The 23,385-nt window shown below is 45.3% G+C and overlaps 5 protein-coding genes and 1 long non-coding RNA gene across 8 annotated transcripts; 3 read left to right on the plus strand and 3 right to left on the minus strand.

Moving 5' to 3' along the window:
• Positions 1-789: 789 nt before the first annotated feature.
• On the plus strand, positions 790-1,265 carry LOC112350808. 2 transcript variants are annotated; one of them, XR_002993887.1, is made up of 2 exons: positions 790-924; positions 981-1,265. It is a non-coding gene; the product is annotated as an uncharacterized LOC112350808 (long non-coding RNA). The 2 variants fall into 2 exon arrangements; XR_002993886.1 differs by having other exon boundaries at positions 984-1,265.
• Positions 1,266-1,341: 76 nt separating this feature from the next.
• Positions 1,342-7,345, minus strand: LOC9661024 (autophagy-related protein 2). The gene is made up of 13 exons (XM_024687680.1): positions 6,923-7,345; positions 6,027-6,859; positions 5,838-5,962; positions 3,953-5,787; positions 3,015-3,896; positions 2,850-2,962; positions 2,638-2,788; positions 2,472-2,585; positions 2,183-2,423; positions 1,941-2,122; positions 1,688-1,884; positions 1,544-1,624; positions 1,342-1,491 (listed from the first exon to the last, which is right to left on the minus strand). Exons 1-12 carry the CDS (start codon positions 7,085-7,087, stop codon positions 1,567-1,569), a joined length of 4,896 nt encoding a protein of 1,631 aa, XP_024543448.1. The 5' UTR covers positions 7,088-7,345; the 3' UTR covers positions 1,342-1,491; positions 1,544-1,566.
• Positions 7,346-15,605: 8,260 nt separating this feature from the next.
• LOC9661469 lies at positions 15,606-18,350 on the plus strand. Its single transcript, XM_002982409.2, has 7 exons — positions 15,606-16,051; positions 16,129-16,432; positions 16,490-17,362; positions 17,412-17,625; positions 17,706-17,782; positions 17,832-17,927; positions 17,981-18,350. Exons 1-7 carry the CDS (start codon positions 15,651-15,653, stop codon positions 18,200-18,202), a joined length of 2,187 nt encoding a protein of 728 aa, XP_002982455.1. The 5' UTR covers positions 15,606-15,650; the 3' UTR covers positions 18,203-18,350.
• Positions 18,327-18,957, minus strand: LOC9661025. Its single transcript, XM_002982566.2, has 4 exons — positions 18,852-18,957; positions 18,750-18,794; positions 18,597-18,694; positions 18,327-18,532 (listed from the first exon to the last, which is right to left on the minus strand). Exons 1-4 carry the CDS (start codon positions 18,924-18,926, stop codon positions 18,448-18,450), a joined length of 303 nt encoding a protein of 100 aa, XP_002982612.1. The 5' UTR covers positions 18,927-18,957; the 3' UTR covers positions 18,327-18,447.
• A 94-nt stretch (positions 18,958-19,051) lies between these two features.
• On the plus strand, positions 19,052-23,383 carry LOC9661470 (tetratricopeptide repeat protein 39B). 2 transcript variants are annotated; one of them, XM_024687641.1, is made up of 21 exons: positions 19,052-19,263; positions 19,329-19,484; positions 19,551-19,706; positions 19,765-19,843; positions 19,901-19,966; positions 20,019-20,218; positions 20,288-20,339; positions 20,397-20,476; positions 20,525-20,600; positions 20,646-20,735; positions 20,794-20,871; positions 20,925-20,981; positions 21,031-21,099; positions 21,148-21,246; positions 21,296-21,397; positions 21,443-21,552; positions 21,610-21,733; positions 21,787-21,903; positions 21,954-22,066; positions 22,128-22,792; positions 22,841-23,383. In XM_024687641.1, the coding sequence occupies exons 1-19, from the start codon at positions 19,199-19,201 to the stop codon at positions 22,056-22,058; spliced, it is 1,881 nt and encodes a 626-aa protein (XP_024543409.1). In that variant the 5' UTR covers positions 19,052-19,198; the 3' UTR covers positions 22,059-22,066; positions 22,128-22,792; positions 22,841-23,383. The 2 variants fall into 2 exon arrangements, with proteins under 2 accessions (XP_024543409.1, XP_024543410.1); XM_024687642.1 differs by having other exon boundaries at positions 19,053-19,263; positions 21,957-22,066.
• LOC9661027 (calcium-binding protein 4) lies at positions 21,886-23,371 on the minus strand. The gene has a single exon (XM_024687643.1). The coding sequence runs from the start codon at positions 23,340-23,342 to the stop codon at positions 22,218-22,220; it is 1,125 nt and encodes a 374-aa protein (XP_024543411.1). The 5' UTR covers positions 23,343-23,371; the 3' UTR covers positions 21,886-22,217.
• Positions 23,384-23,385: the final 2 nt, after the last annotated feature.

A 23,385-nucleotide genomic window follows, 5' to 3' on the forward strand; every position in this document is an offset into this window, starting at 1 on the left:
CTCAAGAAATCAAAACATTATTACATCAGAAAGAATTATTAGATGTGATATTTTTTCATATATCTTAATAAGTGGCTATATTAATATGCCCCATCAATATTTATTACCAACACAAATTTTAGTTTCTTTAAATCAAAAGGCACACTTATATTTGGATATTTATTGTAATTTAATATTATATGCAGCTAATAAAATTTTATGGTCAACTGAAACATCAAATAATGGCTTAAAATGTGTTTTAAGACTACAAGAAGATGGGAATTTAGTTCTATATTCTTTTAATAAAAGTGTTCTTTGGCATTCAGATACTTATTGTAATTATCAAAACTGCCATGAAAATGCAATATTAATACTGCAAAATAATTGTAATTTAGTTTTATATTTTTCATATCATAAAACATTAAGCACTAAGCCATTAACTCAATCTGTATGGGATTCAAAAACATTTTGTTAAATGAGAGTTATACTAATTAATGAAATAAATGGCTTTATATATGTTTGATAATTTTATCTTTTAATAATATATTGAATTTTAATAATAATTTAGATAATATTTAAATATCCCATTAGACCCTCAGCTTTGGACTTTCATGTATTTTACCAACGTCAGAAATTACAGGTTTACAAAGCTCGTTCCATGACCACATTGTGTATGGTATACGAGTACTTTAAGTACGCTACGTACGACTCTACGACGTAAAAGAATTGGAGTGTACTACACATGGAGATAGTACAATGTCGTACACTGGGATATCTCAGCGAGAAAGAGAGGGAGGGCAAATCCTCTGTCTTGAAAGGAAGAGCAAGCAATTGCGTGATGTGAGGCGGAACGATCTTGTGTCTCTCACGAGCGAGATGCGACAATGGGATCCAAAACGCTGTGATGTTTTTAAATCCGTTTCCATTCGCGGTGTACTACACGAGGTACTACAAATCTCTCGACTCTATATAAATTGCGAGCTCTCGGCTCTTTTTTCTAGCAGCTTTGATGATCAAGGAGAAGAAAAGGAAGAGTTTTGATGAATGATCTCCCGAGTTTCTTTCTTCTAGCGGACAGTTTCAGTTTTCTCGCGTGATTTGTGCAAGGATTTAGTAGTAGCTAGGGAGAGACATTGCATGATAGCTACACCAAAGAGCAACCTCGGCTCCTTGTGTGGCTTTGATGCACTGCCTCTTCCCTGGCTGCGGCCAAGTTACTTCCTCCTGTTTTTCCCAAAAGATGTTCTAGTTTCTTTCCATGAATCGAAGCTCCACGTTTGATCCAAGAGATCCACACAAGTTTTTCTCAACAATGTGTGATCCACTTTTTCAGTGTCGTTTCACGGTAGCGAAACTTTCATATGAAAAGCAAATTACGTTTATACAGGAAAAGAAAGAAAAACACAGCTATGAACAGGGTTCTTCGAATTTTTTTTACACGGTAGACTTGAGTGGGATTTCAGCAGGCCAGATTGGCTCTGGCAGCGAATCCAGAAATGAGCTAGCTATTGCCTGCACAAAAAGAAGAAAAGATCGTCTCGTTGTGGAATCATAGTATACATACCATGAGTGTACAGCGAGCAACAATCATCTCCACTCCCCCCTATGTTTCTCGTCGAACTCTCGCTTTCGATCGGGATCCATTCTGAAGTTTAAAGAGTTTGAGTAAACACTGTTTCAAGCGTGAGAAAGATAGAAAGTGACTTACCCATTACGAACTCCCAGAAATGCATGACGTACGGCGTCCGCAGTAGCGGACGCAGGAGCAAGAATTGCTGCTGGCGAAGCCTTGATAGCATTCGCAAGAGCTTCTCCCGCGCCTCCACCTCGCTGATAAACTTTAACGGGATTCCCAACCAAGGAAATGGCTGTTCGTTCCAAACCTTGAGCTAAGCTCTCATAAGCCTGCCGAAAACCATCCCCATGACCTGTATGTGAAACAAAAGCCCTTAACGAAGTACCTGCTGGAAGCCCTCGCGAGTATCACTTGGCTGGAACTTGCGCCTCGCATCCTTTCTATCCGAAGGTATGCGTCCGCCCAAGCCCATCTCTGTATGCAAAAGAATGTGATGGACTCCAGCAGCCAAATTTGCTCCCAGGCCCAATGCCTCCACAGAAATGCTCTGAAGGAAAGCCACAGCCCCTGCATGGCTCGAGTTTGAGACCGCTTCGGATAGAAGTAAGAAAAAGACCATATACGCACCTTTCCTCATTCCCCGGAGAAATCTTCTGTCTTTCTTGTATTGCTCCGTTGGGAAAACTATCAGCTTTGCAGCGCCGGAGCTTACAGCATACAGAGGACGTATTGGTCCAAAGGCCCTCAGTAGCTTGTGGACTTGTCGGGGAAATATATCCTCGAGCCATTCACCGAGTAACAAACCCATGAGACTGCTCCATCCATAGACCCCGGACGTATGCACAGACTTGAGATGGAGCTCCACACCCTGCATAAACATTGTTAACACGTTTGATTTACAAGGAAACAGCAGTACCTTCCAGGACACCATATTAAAGAGCTCAAAACAATTCCCGCTTCTCAAGGCCCCAAAATCCAGCCGTCGCGGAATATAATCGACCCGTATTATCAAGGGTCGCATTTCACACACCTGCATGACAATCAAATGTAAAAGCAGAGTCGACATTCGTTCTTTGCTTTACCTGAAAGAATGGTAAAATTGCATCTTCATTTGCACCAGGCAAAGAGGAAGAAGCATCGTCAGTGTTCGTATCCGACTGAAAAAATTTGCCAAAGAAATCGACATGAGCTTGGTCGAGATGTAGACATATAGGCAACAACGCCAGAGAGAGTCTGAAAAAGAGAACGAAGAATTAAGAGATAAAAAAAAGGAAGAAAAAGAATTGTCACAAACCTGTATTCTTCCAATGGAGCCAAGGGATTTGGCCTCACAGCATCCATACGAACTACAACAGCCTTAGAAGTGGACTCCCGTGGACGCGACCGCTTGTGATAATAGCCCAAGATCTGCACCATCCCACTCATTTAGAATAGAAAGAGTCAGAAAAGAAAAGCTTACCAGTTTCCAACGCGCGTCCACACTATAGTCGTAAACGTGAACGTCGTGAATCTCCACGAGAAGACTGGATGCATACAGCCCTGTTGGTGCAAAAGCATCGTACTGGACGTCCATTCCGACGACCGAAACTTCCACACAGCGGTCCCTTTGCCTTGCATTCAGCCAGTCCGACCCTCCATATAGTCTCCACCGCACTTTCAAGCCATTGAGAATCACTCTGCCGAGAGCTTGCGGATAGTTCGCCTCCTTTCTGGCATTCTTTCTCGGGCTGACGCACTCCAAGGGAACATGATTATCGAAAACATCCACCGGAGAATCTTGGTACCAGCTACCTCTCGACTCTGAATCACTGTGTTGAGATGTCGATGTTTCTGTTTCGCTTTCTTGACTAGAGGTTGGGCTCATATGCGGCGCATGCTCCATCACAAAGAAGTCCTCGATAAAAGTGGGCTCACAGGCTTCCCCACGAGATCTCGTAGCAACCAGCTTCACTGACGCTTCTTGACGGACTGTACTCGACGTCGAGCACTCTACCTGCTTCACCTCAAGAACTTTCGCACAGCCAAAGGCGTTTTCCACCAGCCCCTCAAATAACCCGTCTGTGAGTTTGTCTGCAGGGTCAAGTGTTTGGTCTCCTTCATCTCCCGTGGACGACATATTCTCTGCCGACTTTCCTTTCATCGTTCGGAGTTGTAGTTCCACGGTCTGTTGCAAATCGGGAGCAAATAGTTGTTGCAAATCCGCCACAAGTCGACCAAACGCTGCAATAGTATCGGAGCATGTATCAAAGTTGAGCTGATTATCAGCCGATATTACTTCGTAGCTCGGATTGTCGGTGCTGCTAAGCTTAACAAAAGCACCAACAACTGACGACTTAGCTACCTGTATAAGAACATCAACAATTAGCAAGCATTATACTACTGAAGGATAATACAAACCTGAACAAAGCCAAGCAGTTGTAGTGATGCACCTCCCATATCGCCAGGCTTTCTCAACTTCGTGTCCACGAGGTGAAGGCCCAGATCTCTGAGAGAGATACAATACTCCTGCGTATCACTGTCGGTAACCTCACCACTAGATACCCGTAAAGCAGCAGCAGCCAGAGCGCACGAGATTGAACTCGTCGGACCAACTGGTTCGTAGACCAACGCTACGTCGTGAAGATCAAACAGAAAGTATGGCCGTCGGGAAGGTTCAACTTGCTGGTCGCAATCCATCCTTTGGAACGCCCCTTTGCATTCTTCCAAGAACTTCACCACGGCCGGTACCCAGTCAAAGTTACCACCTTTAGTGAAAATAGTAGCACCACGCATGCAACCTGTTACGAGCACGTCCGGTTCTTGTCCGTTGCCAGGCCAAGCTACCAAGTTCATGCTCAGTCCTGCAGTGCCGCGCGAGAGTGCGTTCTGTGCTCCACCATCACCACGACCAATAGCGGATGCTTTCCAGCAGACCAGCTCGGCGTTGCGGCCGCCTTCGCGGATTTCCCCTTCACCAAGATTAATATGGAGATATAAAGCGCCTGGATCTCCACCTAGAGCCACCCCAGCAACAAGCTTGAGCCTTGAACTTTTGAGTTGCAAGAAGTCCGCCAGTCTCACCCCTTTGCTAGAAGTGTCGACAAATCGAGAGACACCGACGACAGCTTGGACTTCACGAACTTCAAGTGTGAGTACCATCTGTGCAACCTGTTTAGTACAGGAGGACGCATCCGGCTCCGAACTTGTGAGACATGCCAAGAGCTCGAAGACTGCAGGTTGGTCCGAGAAAGTGAAGCGGAGACGTGGAAGAGAGATGTGTACGTTCGAAGAGGACGTTGCCGTGAGAAGCTCCACCGTTGCAGAAGTAGAGTCTGAACTCAAAGCAGTAGCTGACGCATAGTCGAAGTTGTGTCTTCCGGATCCTGCATGTTTTTTCTTGGTTGCAGCAATCCCATCCCAGATCTTCCTGGCAATCCTTGGCCCAGTCTTGTTCTCGGTCCACTTGATAGTTACGCATGCTTTTCCCTGACTATCACTTCGTAGTCTGACAACTTCAGCGTAAGTTGAGCTGGATATCGAGTAGAGCATGCCGTCGGTAACTGCCAAAGTTACGCTTTGAAGCTCCCCCCTGCTTCCTTTCTGATGTTCATAGACGAAGACTTGAGCTTCTCGCTCACTGGTGAGTCCGACGTCTAAGAGAAATCCAGCCTTTCCCCTGTTAGCCGCAGTCAGGAATGTTCTCACTGACAGTACCGATAAGTTCAATTTGCAGTTACTTCTGACGGGATTTCCAACGTCTTCCTCTTGCCTGTTGCTACCCTCTGAAGAAGCTTGAACCCGATCAAGAGTCTGGGCCAACTTCTTCAGATTATCAACATCAGCCCACAGTACCACAGGTTGCAGAACGAGCGAAACTTTAGTGCCAATGAAGCTTGCGTTTCCGGAACCAGCCCGATGATACTTTTTTAGAGCCAAGTGTACTGCAGGACTTCCAGGAGAAGATGCTACTTTGAAAACCTTCATCCCACGGCCACCGTGAAGGCTAATAGGGAAACCAGGTAGCACCATCTGTGATATACTGTCAAAGCACTGCTTCTGCATAACTGATGGCCCCAATTGAGTAGCCTCGATGAGCATCACGTCCGCATCGACTCTGGATTCTTCTCCAGATAGAAGAGTATGCAGGGTTGCATCTTTAAATACCAATTGTAGTCCATCCGGGACTTTGTCGTACAGCAAGGTAGCAGACAAGGAAGAAAACCTAGCAGTAATCGAGCATTCCATTTGTATCTCTGCATGAAGAAACGTTATAAATATAAACCACAAGCAGCAGCTAAAACACCTTGTGAAGTTCCAGCTAAGTCCGATACTGACGCCGCACCAAATGCTGATCGAGTCCAGTTCCAAATACCGCTGCTCGTCGCGCTTTGATTCCAAGCGTCAAAGCATTCAAAAAACTCGTCCATACTGCAATAACAAAAACGAAATATGAAATGAAGAAAGAGAGAAGCCATATGACGTATTGACTTACCTTGCGGCGAGATCAGGCTCGGAAAACTCAGGCTTCCACATCCAATCGGCAATCACAGAGAGCGTAGACTTGCTCGTCGAAGGAAAAGAATCAAAGCCTTTGCCATCAAACATTGACGACCTCTGTCCCTGGATAGCAGACTCGTAGAAGCTGCTTGTGTCATGGTAGACGGACTGATCAGCAAAATCGGAAGGCACGTAAGAATGCGCTACAGAGACGAGGTGGTTTACGTCTTCCACTGACGCCTCCAGCTGAACAGGCTCCACGGAGATGTCAAACTCAATCTTCGACAATGCCAACGCTGCCGCTTCCTTGCATGGAAGAGTCACTTGAATGGAGCCAGACAGCCCGTTCGTTCCCAAGAGACGCACTTTCTTCTCCGTCCCAACATCCACCGAAGCTCTCTCGAACTCAATAACTTTCACCAGGTTGGAGGACTCGCCATCTTTCGCAGCTTCATAGCCATACTTCAAAGACGGCACCTGGAACGTGACATAGCTCTCCGAGCCAGCATTTCCTTCTATCCCAACCGTGACAGCATCAACGTTCACTCGAAGGCCGAGCAAAAGGTTCTTGATCATCTGGCCTATGATCCGGACTCCATCACTCACTCCCAAGTACGTCGGAACACCTGTGTCGCTGCTGCTAATACCAGGCAGCTGGCTACTACTACACCCCAGGCCGCCTCCATTCGTGCTGGAACCTGGCCTCGACTCACCACTTTGACGAGGAGCCACCAAAAGCTCCAATCCCTTCACCTCGATCTCACACGGAAGCCTCACGACTATCCTCGCAATGGAGCCATACTTCAGGATCAATGGCAAGCTCTTTATCTGGAAGAAAGGAACGATCGGTGAGAACTTTCTTGTCTTTCCTTGTTTTTTTTCTCAGCTTACCTGATCGTTCACGTAATCGACGTTGAGGACGAGATCCGTGAGCGTCCCTGTGCCACTGCCCAGCTGCACGTCCAGCTGCTCCACATCGATCTCCTCGTTTAAGAACCTATTGAGACGCTTGAGCAGAAATTTGCACAAGCGCTTGGTCGCCCACTGTAGCACCATTGCCCCTGTCGCTCGCTTGCCGGGATGAGCAAGCAGGCGATTGAAAGTTCTGCCGGTGAAGCGCTATGGCGCAGCGCGGAAGCTGGCCTGCTAAGAAATCACAATGCCGCGATCGTCCTCCTCGTCGTCGGGAGACTCCTCACCCACGGATTTTTGCCTCACCATCAATCTCGAGCTGGAACGCGGCCAGCGCTTGCGATGCGAGAAATCGTTGCACGATCGCTCCCTTCCAGAAAACCCTATCAGGGGCAAGAAACCCTAAACAAGGGTATGTCTCTTTTTTACCTTTGATAAGATGATGCCCTTTTTTACCTTTGGTAAGAAACGTTTTTATCTGTTTACCTTTGATAAGAAAGAAACGGTAATCAATGCAATTTTATAGCCATCTAATTGGAAGTTTTGATAGGCGGCATATGGTGTGCAATTTGTAAAAGGGTGGATTTCACTCACACCATGTGTATGCCTGCTATTGGTCCACGTGTATTATGAGTGTGAAAAAAACACAGGCATAGAATATTTTACAAATATCCAATCCTTATGCCCCAGATGGGACATCATGCCCATAGCAATGACCCATGCTATGTATGGAATGGAGCCATTCATGGCCCATAGACCCATTTCTAGCAAGTTGTTAATGTTGCAAACCAAATGAACAATCAACCAAATTGCATACCATATTACCTTATCTAAAGCACTATGTTCTCACATCTTGCTCCTGGCGCTCATGGCAAAAGAATTGAATTATCTTTTTTTGGCACACCTCTTTTAACATAGTGTTCATAACAAATGTAAGTGAACTCCATCTAGCTCAATTGTAAAGCCATGGATATATACTGTCTAGAGTTATGTCTAATGCATCCCATTGAGTTTATCCTTCGTTCCCATTGATTTCCAATGTAGTTCTCTCAACACTTTAGTTTTGTACCATGATGCTTAGAAGATTTGCATATGACTCAAAAATAGGTTGAAGTTTAACTAATTCGATGAATTGGTGAGGCTCATACTTCAATTGTGTACTATGCAATGGTGCACAGTGTTGATGTTTAGACCTAGAGTTCTCTCAAAAGGAGCATGCTAAAGGAGATTTGAGAATGTGGAAGTTGCAATTGCATGTAATAACATTTAGGATAACAATAGACACTTTCAACATTTTCCAATTATAATTATTTCAAATTGGATCTGGAGTTCTCTCAAGAGGAGCTTGCTGAAGGAGATTTGAGAATATAGAAGTTGCAATTGCATGCAGTAACATTTATGTGAGAAGAGTAATAATAATGGACACTTTCAACATTTTCCAATCATAACCGTTTCAAATTTTGAAATTTGTAAAACAGGTTTCTAAGCATGGGGCAAAACTATCCAATGTATGTTGTGCGCAGTGGTTGAAGAACTAGAGTTTTCAGGGATTTGAAGCTCGTGCTCACATTGGTAAGAGTAGATTTGTGACAATTTTCTATATGCTCTAACCATTTTGCAATGTTTGAGGTTTCTGGGTTTCCTCCTAGCATGGCAAACTGGAGAGGATTCTATGACTTCTTTGAGGCACAACAATGGATCCAACAAGGGACAGGACCGAGGATTTTATATGATGCCTCCTCCTCTCAAGGCTCAACAATCCTTCCGACAAAGTAGCCCAAGACTACTTTTAATGTTGTGCCAATCACCAAGGGGAAAAGTCCTGTTAAAGAAAGCAATAGCGAGGGATATGTTACTACTCGAGATGCAAGCAAGGACAAGGTCACAGATCTAGAGGGTGATTTTGGTTTTACCATGAAATAAATTGAGAGTTCCTCAAGTGAGGATGGGCATCATATAGCACCTAAGCTCGATAGTTTTGACCCAGATCCTAAATTAGGAGCTGTTTTGGAAGCTATAATGATTACTCTTGGTGAAGCAAGCATAAGCCAAAAGGGTACCAAGGGCTCCAAGTGCCTATAATGAGTATTTGTGGAATATTTTAAATATTCTTACCTTTAACTTTGCCAATGAACTAGAAAGAGTTTTTTTCAAAGTGTGAAACATATTTCAAGACAATTATCTATTTTTATTGTGGAAGTGTCTAGATTATAGTACTTTTACAACATCAGCCCAATCCATACAAGCTTTTTGGATTTTGGAGTGCCCGGTAGATCTTGTGTTCTCCATTAATGGGTATATTAAAGGGAAGAAACTTCTTGTGTGCATGTGGAGAACCTGGGAAATTGAGTAGATGATGTACCTTGTCTCTACTTGGATCACTTGGATCCAAATAGGCTCTCCCAATTGGAACTTTGGAGAATCAACTGTAAAGTGATGGAACTTGGATAAATGTTTTGGGCTCATATCTATAAAATGTTCAAACATACAAGAGTTTTAGTTGTTTGTGAAAGTAAATAATTATAAATGATATCCACAATCCAACTGTGGAAGTTCTCTCCAAAGTCCTAATCAAAGATCAGGTAGTTGATGAACTCCACAGAAGGAATGATCATCCTTACCCAAAAGACTTGTAATAAAGCATTTGTCCCAATGAGTGAAAGCCCACCTACCAATGCTAGACTCTTATAAAGCCTTTGATGAGCTTCCATGTGCATTAAGTGTTGGAAGCCATCTCAAGGTAAGTCTCCCATTACATTTGGCTTGATGAATAGGTAATGCTAAACCACTGCAGCTACGCATGCCTCCACAGCTTGCTCATAACCTTCACCAAGTTAGGTGAGTCTAGACTCAAGCATTGCATTGTAGTCAGTAATTGCAGGTTTTTTAGGATGGAATCCACAAACTTGCCCCGATTGCCCTCCTCCTTTAGGCTTGATACACCTCGCAATTGGTTGAGTGCATTCTAAATATGCGGTGAGCATGCCTTGAGGTCCATCTCATATAGTCCTCCTTGGGCAAGTTGTCAATCATTCTTATTTGGAACCTCTCCAGTTGCAATTGCCAATGTTGCAATTGTACACATGCGAGATACCTGTGCATTACATTTGAACACTTGGAATAGCAACTAGCCCATAAAGATAACCTGTGCATATAGAAATGAGGAGCATATAAAACTTGTGCTTTAAATTTAACTTACCACATCTCGCTCTTCTTGTCGCAACATCCTAGAATGCACTAGCATCCTGGGATGCCAATATGTGGTTCCTTCCCCAAGCACAAATAGTTTACGTGTCTGTAACATAAAGTTATTCTAGTGAGCCAAATGAAAATTAGACTTACCGATTCTGTCTCCCACACCAAAGCTCCTCCAATCTCAGATGCATAGACCACTTTGTAATTCGGTGTGCAGAGATTAGTATTGAAGGCAAATTGGAAATAACTGAATTCATTGTTTGGTGCAATCTCGAAGGACAAATGAGGGAACTCTAATTCATAGGCAATCTATTGCTTACCAGAATGTGAGACAGCCTCAAATATGTATGAGCAAATTTGTATGACTGAAGCATGGCCTTCTCGATGCAAAAAAGGGAGAACTTACAATACAGTATTGCAGCAGTGTCAAATAGTTCTCTCAATTGTTGTGTAGTTGCCCAATTTCTACACAGGTCTCTGCACAAAACAATAAGATGGTACTAAATGCTAAGAAATAGATACATGTACCTCCTCTCAATGAACTATGCTATTGTGGACTTAACAATTGAAGGAGGCGCATTGATACTTCCTTTAGCAAGGAGCTGTTGAATTATGTTGTCACAAAAAACACCTTTGTATTGTGCTTCTGAAAGGCCAAGCTGAAGGAGAACACTTTCCCAATCTTGCCAATGAGGCATGGCTTGGCTGAAAAGCACGTGCCAAAAAAATATTTCACCACCAACCCAATGGAACTTAGGGTGTTTAGCAATAGCGTCCAACATCTTCTCATCATTTTTGCTCTTCACACCAAAGCAACCAAAAAGCTTGTGTTTCAGTCACTACACCTATGAGAGAACTTCAACATCCCCCTATGCCCTCACCTCAAAGGCTATGGTGGCATCTTGTAAGGCAGAAACCTCCTCATACTACAGCATGATGAAGTTGGCACTATCTTGAGTGGTTAATTGAACAGCTTCATTAAATGCATTGATGGCACTCTACTATAGAAAAGTTGTCAAGCAACTCTATAATAGTAAGCGGAGTGAAGCTACTTCCCTCTAGAAAGGGGGGTGGAAGCACACCATGGTCTTCAAAGCCTTCACCATCACTATCATACACTACTATTGGCCTATTTGCACTCAAAAATTAGAAAATGAAGAAAATATTCATTTATATTAATGTTTATTACTAGTCGCATGGCCTGAAGCCACTATCTCTGGTGACAAGGATGTCTCCGGAAATCCTTAGTGCAGTTCATCCCCACCATCACCTGTTCTTCGACTCCGGTGATGTCCATGTTATCTTGTGTGGGGAGATTTTCTTCTGGTAATGGAAGAATGTCCTCTTCATTTGTAGAGTTTTCTTCTTCATTATTCTTGTCTTGGTTTGGTTTTTGTGTGGCTAGCCTCAGGAGAAATGGCTTTATCACTAAGGGATTATCATTTGCAATCAAGGTATTTGTAATAGCTACAACTGCAAAGACCACAACATATATTTGTGATGAGGGAATTTAAAATAATGACTTACCTTCATAAACATCCTTCTCTTCGAGTGCTCAGGCTTGTTTTTGATAACTTAGCCAATATTTCTCAGTAAGATGCTCCATAACATTGTATAGGTATATTACTTTTGCCCGGTTGCCATTAGCCTTGTTTGCTATAGCTCCTCATGATATTTTAGGAGGCTAGTAGCAAAGCCAAATAGAGCTGAGGCTAAATTTTGTAGACTCAACATGGGCCTCACCACCATTAGACTGCCTTGCACATCGGATAAATACTCCTATGTTGCTCATGGATGAAGGATGGATTCCTAAGGCTTGGAGTGATAGTAGAATCATATATTGGGTCGTGTCGGGCTAGAAAGGATTACTGGAGTATAAGCCACCCCATATGAGACACTCTGGGAGGTCCACTGTCAGCTCATCAAGTTCTATCACCTTCACAAATGGCTTTCTTTTCCGCCCATACAAGTGTACATGCCAAGTCTTCGGGATTGCAATCCACTTGGTGACAAGAATTATGGTGGATGGCCAGGGGACTAAAAGTGTCGTAGACGACATCCCACCAATGACTTTGGATTGACTACCACGACGTCTACGACAACAAGATAAGGACTATCGATTGTTATCAACATAAGTGTGCACTATAGCCACAAGTGGTGAGAGAGTCTCACATAGTGAAATGAAAATGAGTCAAACAAATCCAAAGAAAAGAAAATTTGAAGAGTGCATGGGGTCATGTTATATCTATGGCTCACATGGCAGCCTGCATTGAGGGTTAGCTTAAATATATCTAGATGTCGAAGCTCCACTAGATAATGATGTCAATCCTTGGGAGTAGTTATGGAATGCTAATGGGGAACTATAAGCTCGCTAGTGTGGCAGCATTGTCAACTCACCCTACACAGAAAAACACATGGAAAAAAAACAAGTACAAATAAAAAACTTACCAAACTAGACCGCTTGTTACTTCATGAGGTAGATGGCTAGGTATTGGCACTTGTACCGGTAAATGGAGTTGTGAGAGTTGTAGCAACTGGTGGAGTTGCAGGGCTGGTAGTAGTGGCACTATATGGGCTTTCGTGAGTATGTCCTGTAGTTGGTGTTGGTGGTAGCATTCTAGATTGGACAACACCATATACATAAGGCGTCTAGACTTGTTCATTTTGAATGCTCAGGTTGCTGCTTTCTAGGGAAGGTAAGGAGAACAAAACATGCTAGAGGTTCTACATATGTTGTAGTGTATGCAATGTTAGGCAACGCTCTACTTGCTCAAATGCAATTGAGAGCTGTGGATGGGATGCTGTTAGAGTTGATGTCCCTACTGCAGAGCTTGGAAAATCAAATGGTTGGCATGTGTCTCGCGGGATTGTTGGCTGTACCAATTGCGGAACATCGAGTGCTTGGCTGCATGCTCGCAAGTTGTTTCCTGCATAGTGTCTACTGCTGTTGAGGCATGCGGCATTCTTGCTTCGAGCCTAGAAACCACAAGGGATTGGTTATGCAAACCTGATTGAGGAAAAACTACCCACCATCGCAGCTGTGGCACTCTTGCTTGGGCGATAGTCCTACAATCGGGGGAGTGTGCATTAGAAGCCTTGCTTCCAGTTAAATGACACGAATCAATTGGAAGAATGAATGAACCATCGACAAAAATATGTCATAAAATAAAATTGCCCTGTATCCAAGGCACAATCAATATGGGTGGGACTTGGTGTAAACCCTAATCCTGAACGTGGGAACCCTAAAATTGAAGAAATCAAGAATTGAATTTAAATTTGAAATGTACACTAAAAAACACTTAGTTTTCTCTGAGTATAGCGAAGTATAATTTTTCCAAAGCTTGTCGCTTCACTGATGTTACTATAGACAAGGCACTTTCAATGTAAAGTGGTAAATCTACACCCGCAACATCAACCATTGTATACTCAATTGTTAGATCCAAATGAAGTAAATATTGCTCGTCCAAGTTGAATCCCTCCTGATGCATCAAAAATGCCTAGTTTCGAATAGTGCCAAGAGCTTGTAAAGTAGTTAAACACAACGAAATAGATTTAAAGAAATTGTTCTATTCTTGCTCAGATTACCTCTGACAGAGTTGCACCTTTGATATTGGAGAGAAATAGTCCAAGAAGGTCTTCAATATCTTTTTCACCAACAACCGGCATAATCCCACAAAAGCACAATTTATAAAGAATTTTATAACATTACCAAAATTCTTACCCAAGCTCTCATTCCATCTGTTGAAATAAGTTTGCAAGAACATGAGATGGTCTAAAGTAATTACCACATCGATACGGACAGATCTCATAGAGGTTCCAGGTTGCAACCCAATGTGAAATATCTTTCTTGAGGTATGGAGCAAAGACATAATGTAAACTCTGGTTGTGCCATGGATTAGATACATCAAGAATTCCTATGTCTTCCAAAAAAGGTGCTTATTAATCTTAACAAATGCTTTATGCGTTGTAAAATAAATTTGATTTAGTCCTTATTTGGAAAAACTCTAACGTTGTGAGTACCTGGTTACTTGTTAATGTCCCATGTATGAAGTTCCTAGCTGCAGGACCCCAACAGCAAACCATGTCCCTCTCAACCTCATTGTGCTTTGGAGCATTATCGCTCCAGATGCATTTGGGCCTTTTAAATCAACGAACAACCTATGCATATGTGTTGAATATTGCATGGGATTTTTTGGAGGTAGCTACCTCACAAGCTACAATATAATGAGTTGCCCCACAAATAATGGTATGTATATAGAAACCATAGCTTACAAGCTTGCAATATGCTACAATAAACATGTTACCACATGTGCTGACAAAAAAGCATAAATGAAAGAATATTCACAATCCATATAGCAAAGTGCATTAGCCTCCTCATTCCTATAAATTCGTCGTCGAATCTTTGTCATGTGCCTTTGTTCCAACCTAGTTGGATTATGAGTGGTTAAGGCCTCACGAATTTGATGTCGGCTAAACTGATATCCTCCAATTTGACAGCTAGATCGGGAATTGATAATCCCCCAGTTTGTGCCACCTTGATTCATGGCATTGTTAGTTCCAATATGATGAAGTACCTTTTTGGGTGGTACTTTATAATATACACCTCTCTAATTTGGATCAACAAGCTACATGTATTTGTATAGTGTTGGCTTGGAAATTCTAAGATAGCATGCGAGGTAAGCAGTAATCTTAGTCTCGAGGATCTTTAGATGCATTCAGGTGCCAAATGCAATTGGACTATCAAATCCCCTCGACTTCAAAAAATTATGGAAGGCCTAGAAATGTGCAAATCATGAATCTAGGAAGCTAAAAACTAAGCAAACCTCTAGGAGAGCATTGTTGTCACTATTCACACCTGAACCACAGTCCGAATCACTAAAATTGGATGAAATGTTATTCATTTCATTTTCCTCCACGTCTTCTAGTAAACCTAAAAGAAAAAGTTTTAGTGACACAAATTTGAAGTAAACTAAGGAGGGAACTATACTCATGGTAGAAACTTAAAAGTCCATAGAGAGCAATCGAGTAGTAAATCAAAGCTACTTCCAACATTGCCCACAAAAACATTTGAAACCAATCACTAATAAACCAAGTTACCTTTCACATCTATTACCAAAAAACATGCCAAATAACAGAGCACTAAAGCAGCATACTAATGCAAGGAAGCATCTCCTAAATCTTATGACCTAATGAATCTTTATGTCATGGGGTCAAACTTGATGATATATGGCATCTATGTATAACACATTGTTCATTATGGGGACATTATCAACCCATCGAACCAGCATCCATGGGGTATCCATGAGGCATCCAAATGACATTTAATGCCGAATCAATAGAAAACTACCGCATGAACATTATATTGTGAGTGAAATCTGCCACAGTAACACTCACCCTTTTCCGTATTGCACGCCATACGGCGCGTATTATGATCGTTGCGCCACGCGTGGTCGCATAAACCCTAAAACTTCTTTCTTTCTTTCTTTCCAACAGGCTAAATTTCGGGGGGACGATGGCAGTGAGCGACAATTCTTCCTCCGATGAAGACGACGAGCCATTCGTCTCGATCGGCAGGGCCACCAGCAGCTCCAGCAGCGGCAGCGACAGCAGCAGTAGCGGCGGCAGCGTCGTTTGCAGTGGCCGGACAAATTCCAAGATCAAGAGGAGCAGCGATGCCGGGCGGAGGATCCAGCATGGAAGGCTCTACGACTCCACGAACGGGATTACTTGCCACTGGTGCCGCCAGAAAACAGTGGAGGACAAGGTGTGCTGCAGCCGCTGCCCCATCAGCTTTTGCGGGAGCTGCCTCGCCAATCGCCATGGCGAGATTCTTGACGAGCAGATGGAGGAGGGCGTGCGCTGGGTCTGTCCCAAGTGCCGCGGCGGCTGCGGCCCTGGCTGCGTGGATTCTTGGTAAGATCGATCCATCTCCATCGCCGAGATCATGCATTTCCTTTCTAGGGTATCATCTCACGATCCATTCTTTGCAGCTGTAACTGTGGCCCCTGCCGCAAGGCGCAAGGATTGGCGCCGACGGGCGTCCTCAAGCACGGAGCTGCGAAGTCCGGATTCAACAATGCGCATGACTACTTGATCCATCTCGAGACTGGTGAGTCCGTGAGAGAGATCGCACAGCGCAAGCTCGGGAGGGACTGGATCAAGCCCGGCAGCACGGTTCGTTACGACACCGAGCCGATCTTTCGGAGGAGGATCATCCGGACTCTTGACGATGAGGAGTGCACGCCAAAGAAGCGGCGGACCTGCGAGGCCGAGGAGAGGACGCCTCCATCGAGTGTGAGTGTTCTTTTCTTTTCTTTCTCTAAACTTTGGCGATGTTCTTTCTGGCGTTAGATGCGTGGAGCGCTCAGGGGAGCACAGCTACGGCGGTATCTTTCTCAGCTAGCGTCCGACAAGGCCGCGGATAAAGCCATCGCCGAGGAGGACGAGGAGGCCAGTGGCAGGGACGTCGCTTCGCTTGGAAGTAGAGTAAAGCTCCGGCTTTTTCAGTCGCGTGTCAAGGGCGAGAAGATGGACCACGTTGGGACGAGCTCGATAGCTGCTGCTGCCCCAGCGATCAAGACAGAAAAGCCGGCAGACGAAGAGCAAGGTAAGGTTTTCAGTCGCCAAAAGCAAGTGAAGATGGAAAAGGATGGTGAAGCGTCGGCTCCTGCTTCCCAGAGCCACCAACAAGCCGGGGAGCGCTTCCGAGAGATCTTCTCTGAGGCAAAGCAGACGAAAGAACGAGAGGAGAAGGATGAAGTTAACGTTGGTGCTCGAGTCAAGGCCGAAAAGGAGGATAGTCCGAGGACAGGGAGCGAGCAGAGGGCAACTGTTGCGATCGTCAAGAACGAAGAAGGTGGTGACAAGAAGACGATCAGAGCAGGCATTAGTAGTGAAGAGGGGCGGGTTTCTAGAGGAGAAACTCCTAGCGACACCCAGGACGAACGAGGAATCGAACACGATAGTGGCAGCAGGGAGAATACACCCGCACCGTGGAGCCGCGCTAGGAACCTGGAGAGAGCTCGCGAGCACGCTCAGGTGTTCCATAGAGCTTGCCGGAGGAACACTAGAAACAGGAGTAACTATTCGCACTTGGTGGATTCCGCAGCGAGCGAGAGTGAGGAAGAGGAGGAGCTGGAACCCGACAGCGATGAGAGCTCGAGACGCACCCAGAGTAGCTCGCTCACCGAGCAGCAGGACTCCGACTCGGACAATGGGACAAAGGTACGTTTTTATTTTCTTTTCTTTGTTAAGCTGTTTGTTTGATCACCAGGATGAAGGATTTGTTCTAGGCCGAGACGCTGGACTTTTGTATCGCCAGCAGCTTGAGAAGGAGCTTGAGAAGCCCTTCGATTCTCAGCAGCTAGAGAGCATGCTCAAGCAAGCGAGCTGTAGGAAGCCAGTTCTTCGTCACAGGGACACAAGGCGCGGGAGTATGCCAATCGCTACTACCGTCACAGCTCCTTCCTATCTGGACTATCATCCAGGTGATAAGAAAAAAACACTGCTTGCTATAGCACGAACTTTCATTCCTCGTTTGCTCATTGCTTTTTGTTTGCATGGACAGATCTTGCGGAGAAAGTAGAAGTGGCTGAAGATGAGGAAAAGCTCCGCCTCTTACGTGGTTTCTTCTTCTGGCTTATGGTAGCGTGGACTTCTTCATGGCGATAAAAAGTGTTCCGTTCTTTTGCAGAAAACCTGCGATCCTGGAGCTTTCAAGCCATGGGTGACTCTCTCAGACCAGGAGAAAGGCAGCGACGATTGCTACTTTGATGATCCAGACTGCGAGGTAGACGGATCTACGTGGAAAATTGTTGCTTCACTAACTTTGTGGTTCATTAGATTACTGCAGTGGTGGTGCCACTGGACGAGCAGCGAGAAGCAAAAAACCTGCTGAGGCAGCGAAAAACTTCGATCGCCCCAGCGCTTTCAGATGAAAACGAAGAGACTCCGACTGGGCACGCCAAAGTTAAGGAAGAGAAACTCTCTGATGAGGGAGGTGCCAAAGAGAAAATCGCCGGTGGAATTGGCGTCAAAGTTAAGGAGGAGAAGCTCACAGAATGAGAGAGAGAGAATTCCGCGCAGGATCGAGACACTCTGAAGATATAAAAATTTTGGTAAGTAGCAGCAGTAGCTGGCTAGGCGGATTTAAGTGAAGTCACTGTGTAATGTTACGCAAGAAAGGAAGAACAAAGAATGATTTTTTTTTGTTACTTGTAAAGAGCTTACCAAGAACTGATTCCAGGCATTGGATATTTTCTTCGCGAGAAGATCCATTGTTGCGAGGAATTCTAAAGAGTTCTTCCTTTCTAAGCAGGCTCCTCGTAAGTATCCTTTTTGTGAGCCATGTTGGCGGCTTCATGGAATGTATGGTTGAAGAGACCGGCAATAGCTCTAAGGAAGAAAGGAAAGAACAAGTTTCAATCAAGCAGCGAAAGAAAAGCGATAGAAAACTCACAGTTCTTTCATCTGTTGGATCTTCTCTGGATCACTCTCGTTCATGTTCTTCCGGAATTGCGCGCGCACCATATTGACAATGCCGTCAGTGTTGCCGTGCTGAGAAGATTCGCAAGAAACGAGCCGATCGATTTAAATCAAGAGAGCTTAGTACCTTGTTGCCAACGTATTGCGCCCGACGAATGCATTCCCTGTAGAGCTGCGAAATCGCGAAACAATCAATCACAAGCTAGAATTCTTGCAAAGTTCCACTCACACGTTTGGCGCTCTTGGTAATGTGCTTGGGAATCGCTGATGCCGCAGCTTGCGCCTTCGCCGCGGCCGCGTCCATCGATCAATCACTGCTAGGGTTCTAGCCAATATTTCACCTGACGGAATCTTCTATTTGACGGAATGTACTCGGGTCAAGTTCCGTCAGTCAGAATATGCTTCGACTTTATTGCGCGTTGGTAGTGTGTTTCTTTCCTCTCTGGACGGACGGGATCACGTGTCGACGTTGCATCCAACGGCGCGACGCGAGGAGATGCTCGTCAAGAGATGGCGGGGCGTGAGGGATCGAGGATTCACACAATGCGATGCGCCTAGCTAGGTAGCGTCTTGGCTATGGCCGCTGCCGCCGAGTGCTACGATGTTACCAGGGATTGCGATGAGGCGGAGCAGGCGCTCAGGTAATCTCTCATCGAAATTTCAGCTCCCAGGACAGGATCGTGAGAAATTTCTTGCAAAATCGCAGACTCCTTCTCCAGGGGAAATTCGATGAAGCTGAGGATATGATCGTTGCTAGGGTCAATGCCAGGGACAGCGTCGCCGGAGCGGTGCCGATCTTTACTCATTGCCATGCGGTCATCTTGTTCGCCAAAGCTGGAATCTCTGGAGCTGAGGAAGACAGGTAGATACCTTTCCTTCTTTCCTGTGAAATCCTCCAAACAAAGATTGAAAGAAAATGGTTGGACAGGAAGCAAGCCATGGAGAAGCTCGGTACCGCCGCAAGCATGGCAGAGAATCTCATTCCAAAGCAAGGTTGGGTGCAAAGCATCGCCACATGGGGAATGGGATACTTCTCTTCTCCATCTCCCAAATCGGGTGATATTAGCGAAGAAGAACTAAGCTGGTATTCGCTTTTTCCATTTCTTTTCTTTCGTGAGCTTGATCTTCCATTCTCAAACCAGCCGAATCATTGAAGCAGAGGCTACATTTCTTTCAGCATTGCTGTGCTTCTTTGAAGAATCCATTGCTGCGTTTTTTAGAGTACGTTTATACTGACCTTCATCACGATCAAAGGCTAACTGATCTCTCGTGTTACAGGCAGCTTTGCTTATAAGAAAGGCGATCAGAGGTTACAAGCATTGTCACGCCATCATCAAGAAACAGGTTGATCGCTCTAAAGAGTTTCGTTCCTGATCAGACATATGAACGCTTGCAGGAATACTCTAACAGAAGCGAACATAACGTCAGTGCAGTAAAGCTTGGCTTTGGTGGCTTCAGCCTTGCAATCTCAATGCTACCACCGAAAATGCTGCGGCTCCTTTCTGTTTTAGGATTCCCGTCGGATCGAGCTGCTGGACTCAATTCGATCAACGAGAGCCTGAAAGGTGGAGGTTTGCGAGCACCCCTGTCCGGCGTGTATGGCATTTCGTTTCTTTTCTAATTTCTAGCATCGGTGGCTCACGACATTTTTTTTCTGGTTTCCAGACTGCTGCTCTCGTACCATGTAATACTACCAGCATTTTTCTCTACTCCACAAGTATGCAAATATCTTCTGGCAGGCACGATGATTCTCTCGCATTTCGTATAATTGCAGGAGCGTGAAGACCATGTTGCATCTGCGGTGGAAATTCTAAATTTTATGGAAGAAACTTATCCTAAAAGTTTCTTCCTCAGGTGCGTCTATTATAGAGAACGCTGCGCGTATAATGAATTGGTTTTCAGCTTCTACGAAGGCCGACTGAAACGTCTCAATGGCGACCTTCAAGGCTCCATGGAATGTTTCCAAAGCCTCGAAAGGGTAAATGGTTTTTCTAAATGTTCCAAGTTTTGACTTTACTTCCAGGGGCTGAAGCTGAGCAGTACTTCACACTTTTTCAAATTACGTCATGCATGGGTGTATGAGCTTGGATTAGGCCACATGCTGCTGCTTCAAGTTAGTAAATCGAAGTTCTGTATCGATTTCGCTGACCACTGTTTTGCTTGGTGACCAGTGGGAAGAAGCGGAGAAATACTGGATTGAGTTGAAACAGGACAGTGCGTGGTCCCGTGCGTTCTTTGCGTATTTACACGTAATTTAGACAAGAGAGAGCGTTCGTGGTTAGCTGAGCACCTGTCTTCGCAGGGAGTGTGCCTTTCTATGCGCGGTGAAGGGAAGCTTGCAGCAAAGGAGTTTGCGGAGGTTGCAGCTTTTACGTGTGCTGGTTCCCTTTTAACGTCCGCATGAACAGGTGCAAGGCCTGTTGCGAGGAACCATGTCTGGCCGGGTCTTAGCCGAAGAACAATATGCTTCAAGAAAGGTATCTTCTATATTTCTTTTATCTTTTTTTATTTGTTGTTGTTACAAGGTTAAAGATCATACTCTTGATACCGTGGAAGGAGCACAGGGCGTTCAAGGACAATTATGTGGAGTAGAGTTTTTGTACTTGTGGAACTCGTTTCCTCAGGTATGCCATTCTCTCGTTTCTCACTTGTCAACCAGTTTCTCTCATACAGATGCCGAAGGATGAGCTTGAGGCTGTTGTACATATTATTGACAAAGCCGAAAAGAGCCTTCGCAGTAGTCACCGTGAGAGTGCTATTAACTTGGAAAAAGAGGTATGTTAAGATAAGAGAAAATGCATAGCAATAAGGTACATGCAGGACGAGGAGGAACCGGACGATTATGTTGCTATTTGCAATCTCATCAAGGGCACTGCTCTCCGTGAACAAAGAAAACTTGTGGAGGCGCACTCTTGTCTGGACTTGGTGAGGTATATCTATCCGTGAACTCGTGGCTACACTCGTGACTACACTGCTCTTGTTTGCAGGGAAGATGACATGTACGTGGAGTCCGAGTTGTTTGTGATCCCAATGGCAGCCTACGAACGCGCCCTGCTGCTGATGTACGAATACAACGATGACCAATCTCATCCGCTCAAGCTCATCTCCAACGTAAGATCTATTTCCATTGGTTTATGAACTTTGTGTATCTCGGGTGCGCACAGGCAAAGAAAGAGCTCGATACTGCGGAGGGCTTTAAGCGAGACTACAACTTCTTGTGGCGGCTTTTAGGCCGCGTTCACGCTGCTCGTGGAGCATTGAAAAGCATAATCGGAGAGGAGGTACTCTTCTTTTTTTAGAGTTTAATTTGCTATAATACTACTTACTCAAGCAGGGAAGCACGAACTCGGACACGAGTACCATTACAGACAACGACGACGAGAAATGGGAAGACTGCGTAGACGAAGTGGACGAAACATTTTTTATGTCACTGTAATGTGAGCAGTGAGTGCTTCCATCTTGATTCCTTTGTCTTGATGCCAACAGTCTGGTTTTTGTGATGTAGCCCAAGATCACACCGTCATCTATAGATCAATAACGCGCGCTACCGATAGAGCCGTGGCCCGGCGAGCGACACTCCCGTCTCGTTACTAAGCTACTTCTCCAATAAGTTGCTGGCCATCATGCGCTTAAACTCGTCAAAGTTCACCTGGCCATCGCCGTCCGCGTCCACAGCTTTGATCATCCTTTGGCAGTCCGCCAGCTTCACGCCCCCGTCTCTCAGTCCCAAGCTGCTCAGCACCGCCTGGAGCTCCACAACCGTGATGAACCCGTCCTTGTTCTTGTCAAAGACGGAGAAGGCCTCTCGCAGATCCTGCTCATCACCGTCCCTGGCCCTGTGGTGCTGATCATCGTAGTAGATGTTGCTGTAGAGCGCCAGGAACTCATCAAAGTCGACGAAGCCATCCCCGTCATTGTCCACGGCCACCACCATGCTCTCCAGCTCCGACCTCGACATCTCGAAACCCAGCTTCTTCATCGTGTTGCCGAGCTCCTCGCAAGAGATCTTCCCGTCACCATTCTCATCAAACGTCTCGAACATCTTGATCAGCTCCTCCCGCTCGGCGAATGGCTCCAGCCGCGACTCGGCGCTCACGAAACTGTCACACGACTCTACGCTCCTCTCAGAGAAGGTGCTGGATCGGCTGCAAGCCGGTCGGCTCCGTGTTGGTAAGCCTTGCTCGTCGTCGTCGTCCTCATCCATCTTGTGTTCTTCAGGTCCGTTGGAGAGAGCATTGGATGGAAACTCCACTTCCCCAGTTTGATCCGGAAGCTTTCCAGCTGCGGAAGCTCGATCCTCCGAGAGCTCTCCAGTTTGATCCGGAAACTCTTCCCCCTGGCCCGAGAACTCCCCAGCCTCTAAAGTTCGCTCTTCGGTGTGACCTCCATCTCTTCCAGTTGGTAAAACTTGTTCTCCTTCGTTGCTACTGTTCTTCCATCGCAGTACTTCTTCGTGGAGACTGCTATCACCTGTTCTTGACAAACTTCCATGATCTGGGTAGTGGTCGTCGCTGGAATACCCTGCGCGTGAGCAATTGGCTGGGAGGAGAGCATCTACGAAGGGGCCCAAGACGTTCGTGGCCTCCACCGCTAGATCCACTGCGTCACTCTCCTCCGAGACCCCCGGATCCAGCACTTTGTTCTCCAAATCCAGCGCGGTCTTGTCCGAGATAACAAGATCGCAGTTGCGCGTCGCTGGGATCGTGTCGTCGCGGTCCATCGCAGAGAAAACCTAAACCTCGTACCGATCGATCGATCGCTTC

The sequence above is a fragment of the Selaginella moellendorffii genome, unplaced genomic scaffold (assembly GCF_000143415.4).
Source record: "Selaginella moellendorffii unplaced genomic scaffold, v1.0 SELMOscaffold_54, whole genome shotgun sequence".
Lineage (NCBI taxonomy): Eukaryota > Viridiplantae > Streptophyta > Lycopodiopsida > Selaginellales > Selaginellaceae > Selaginella > Selaginella moellendorffii.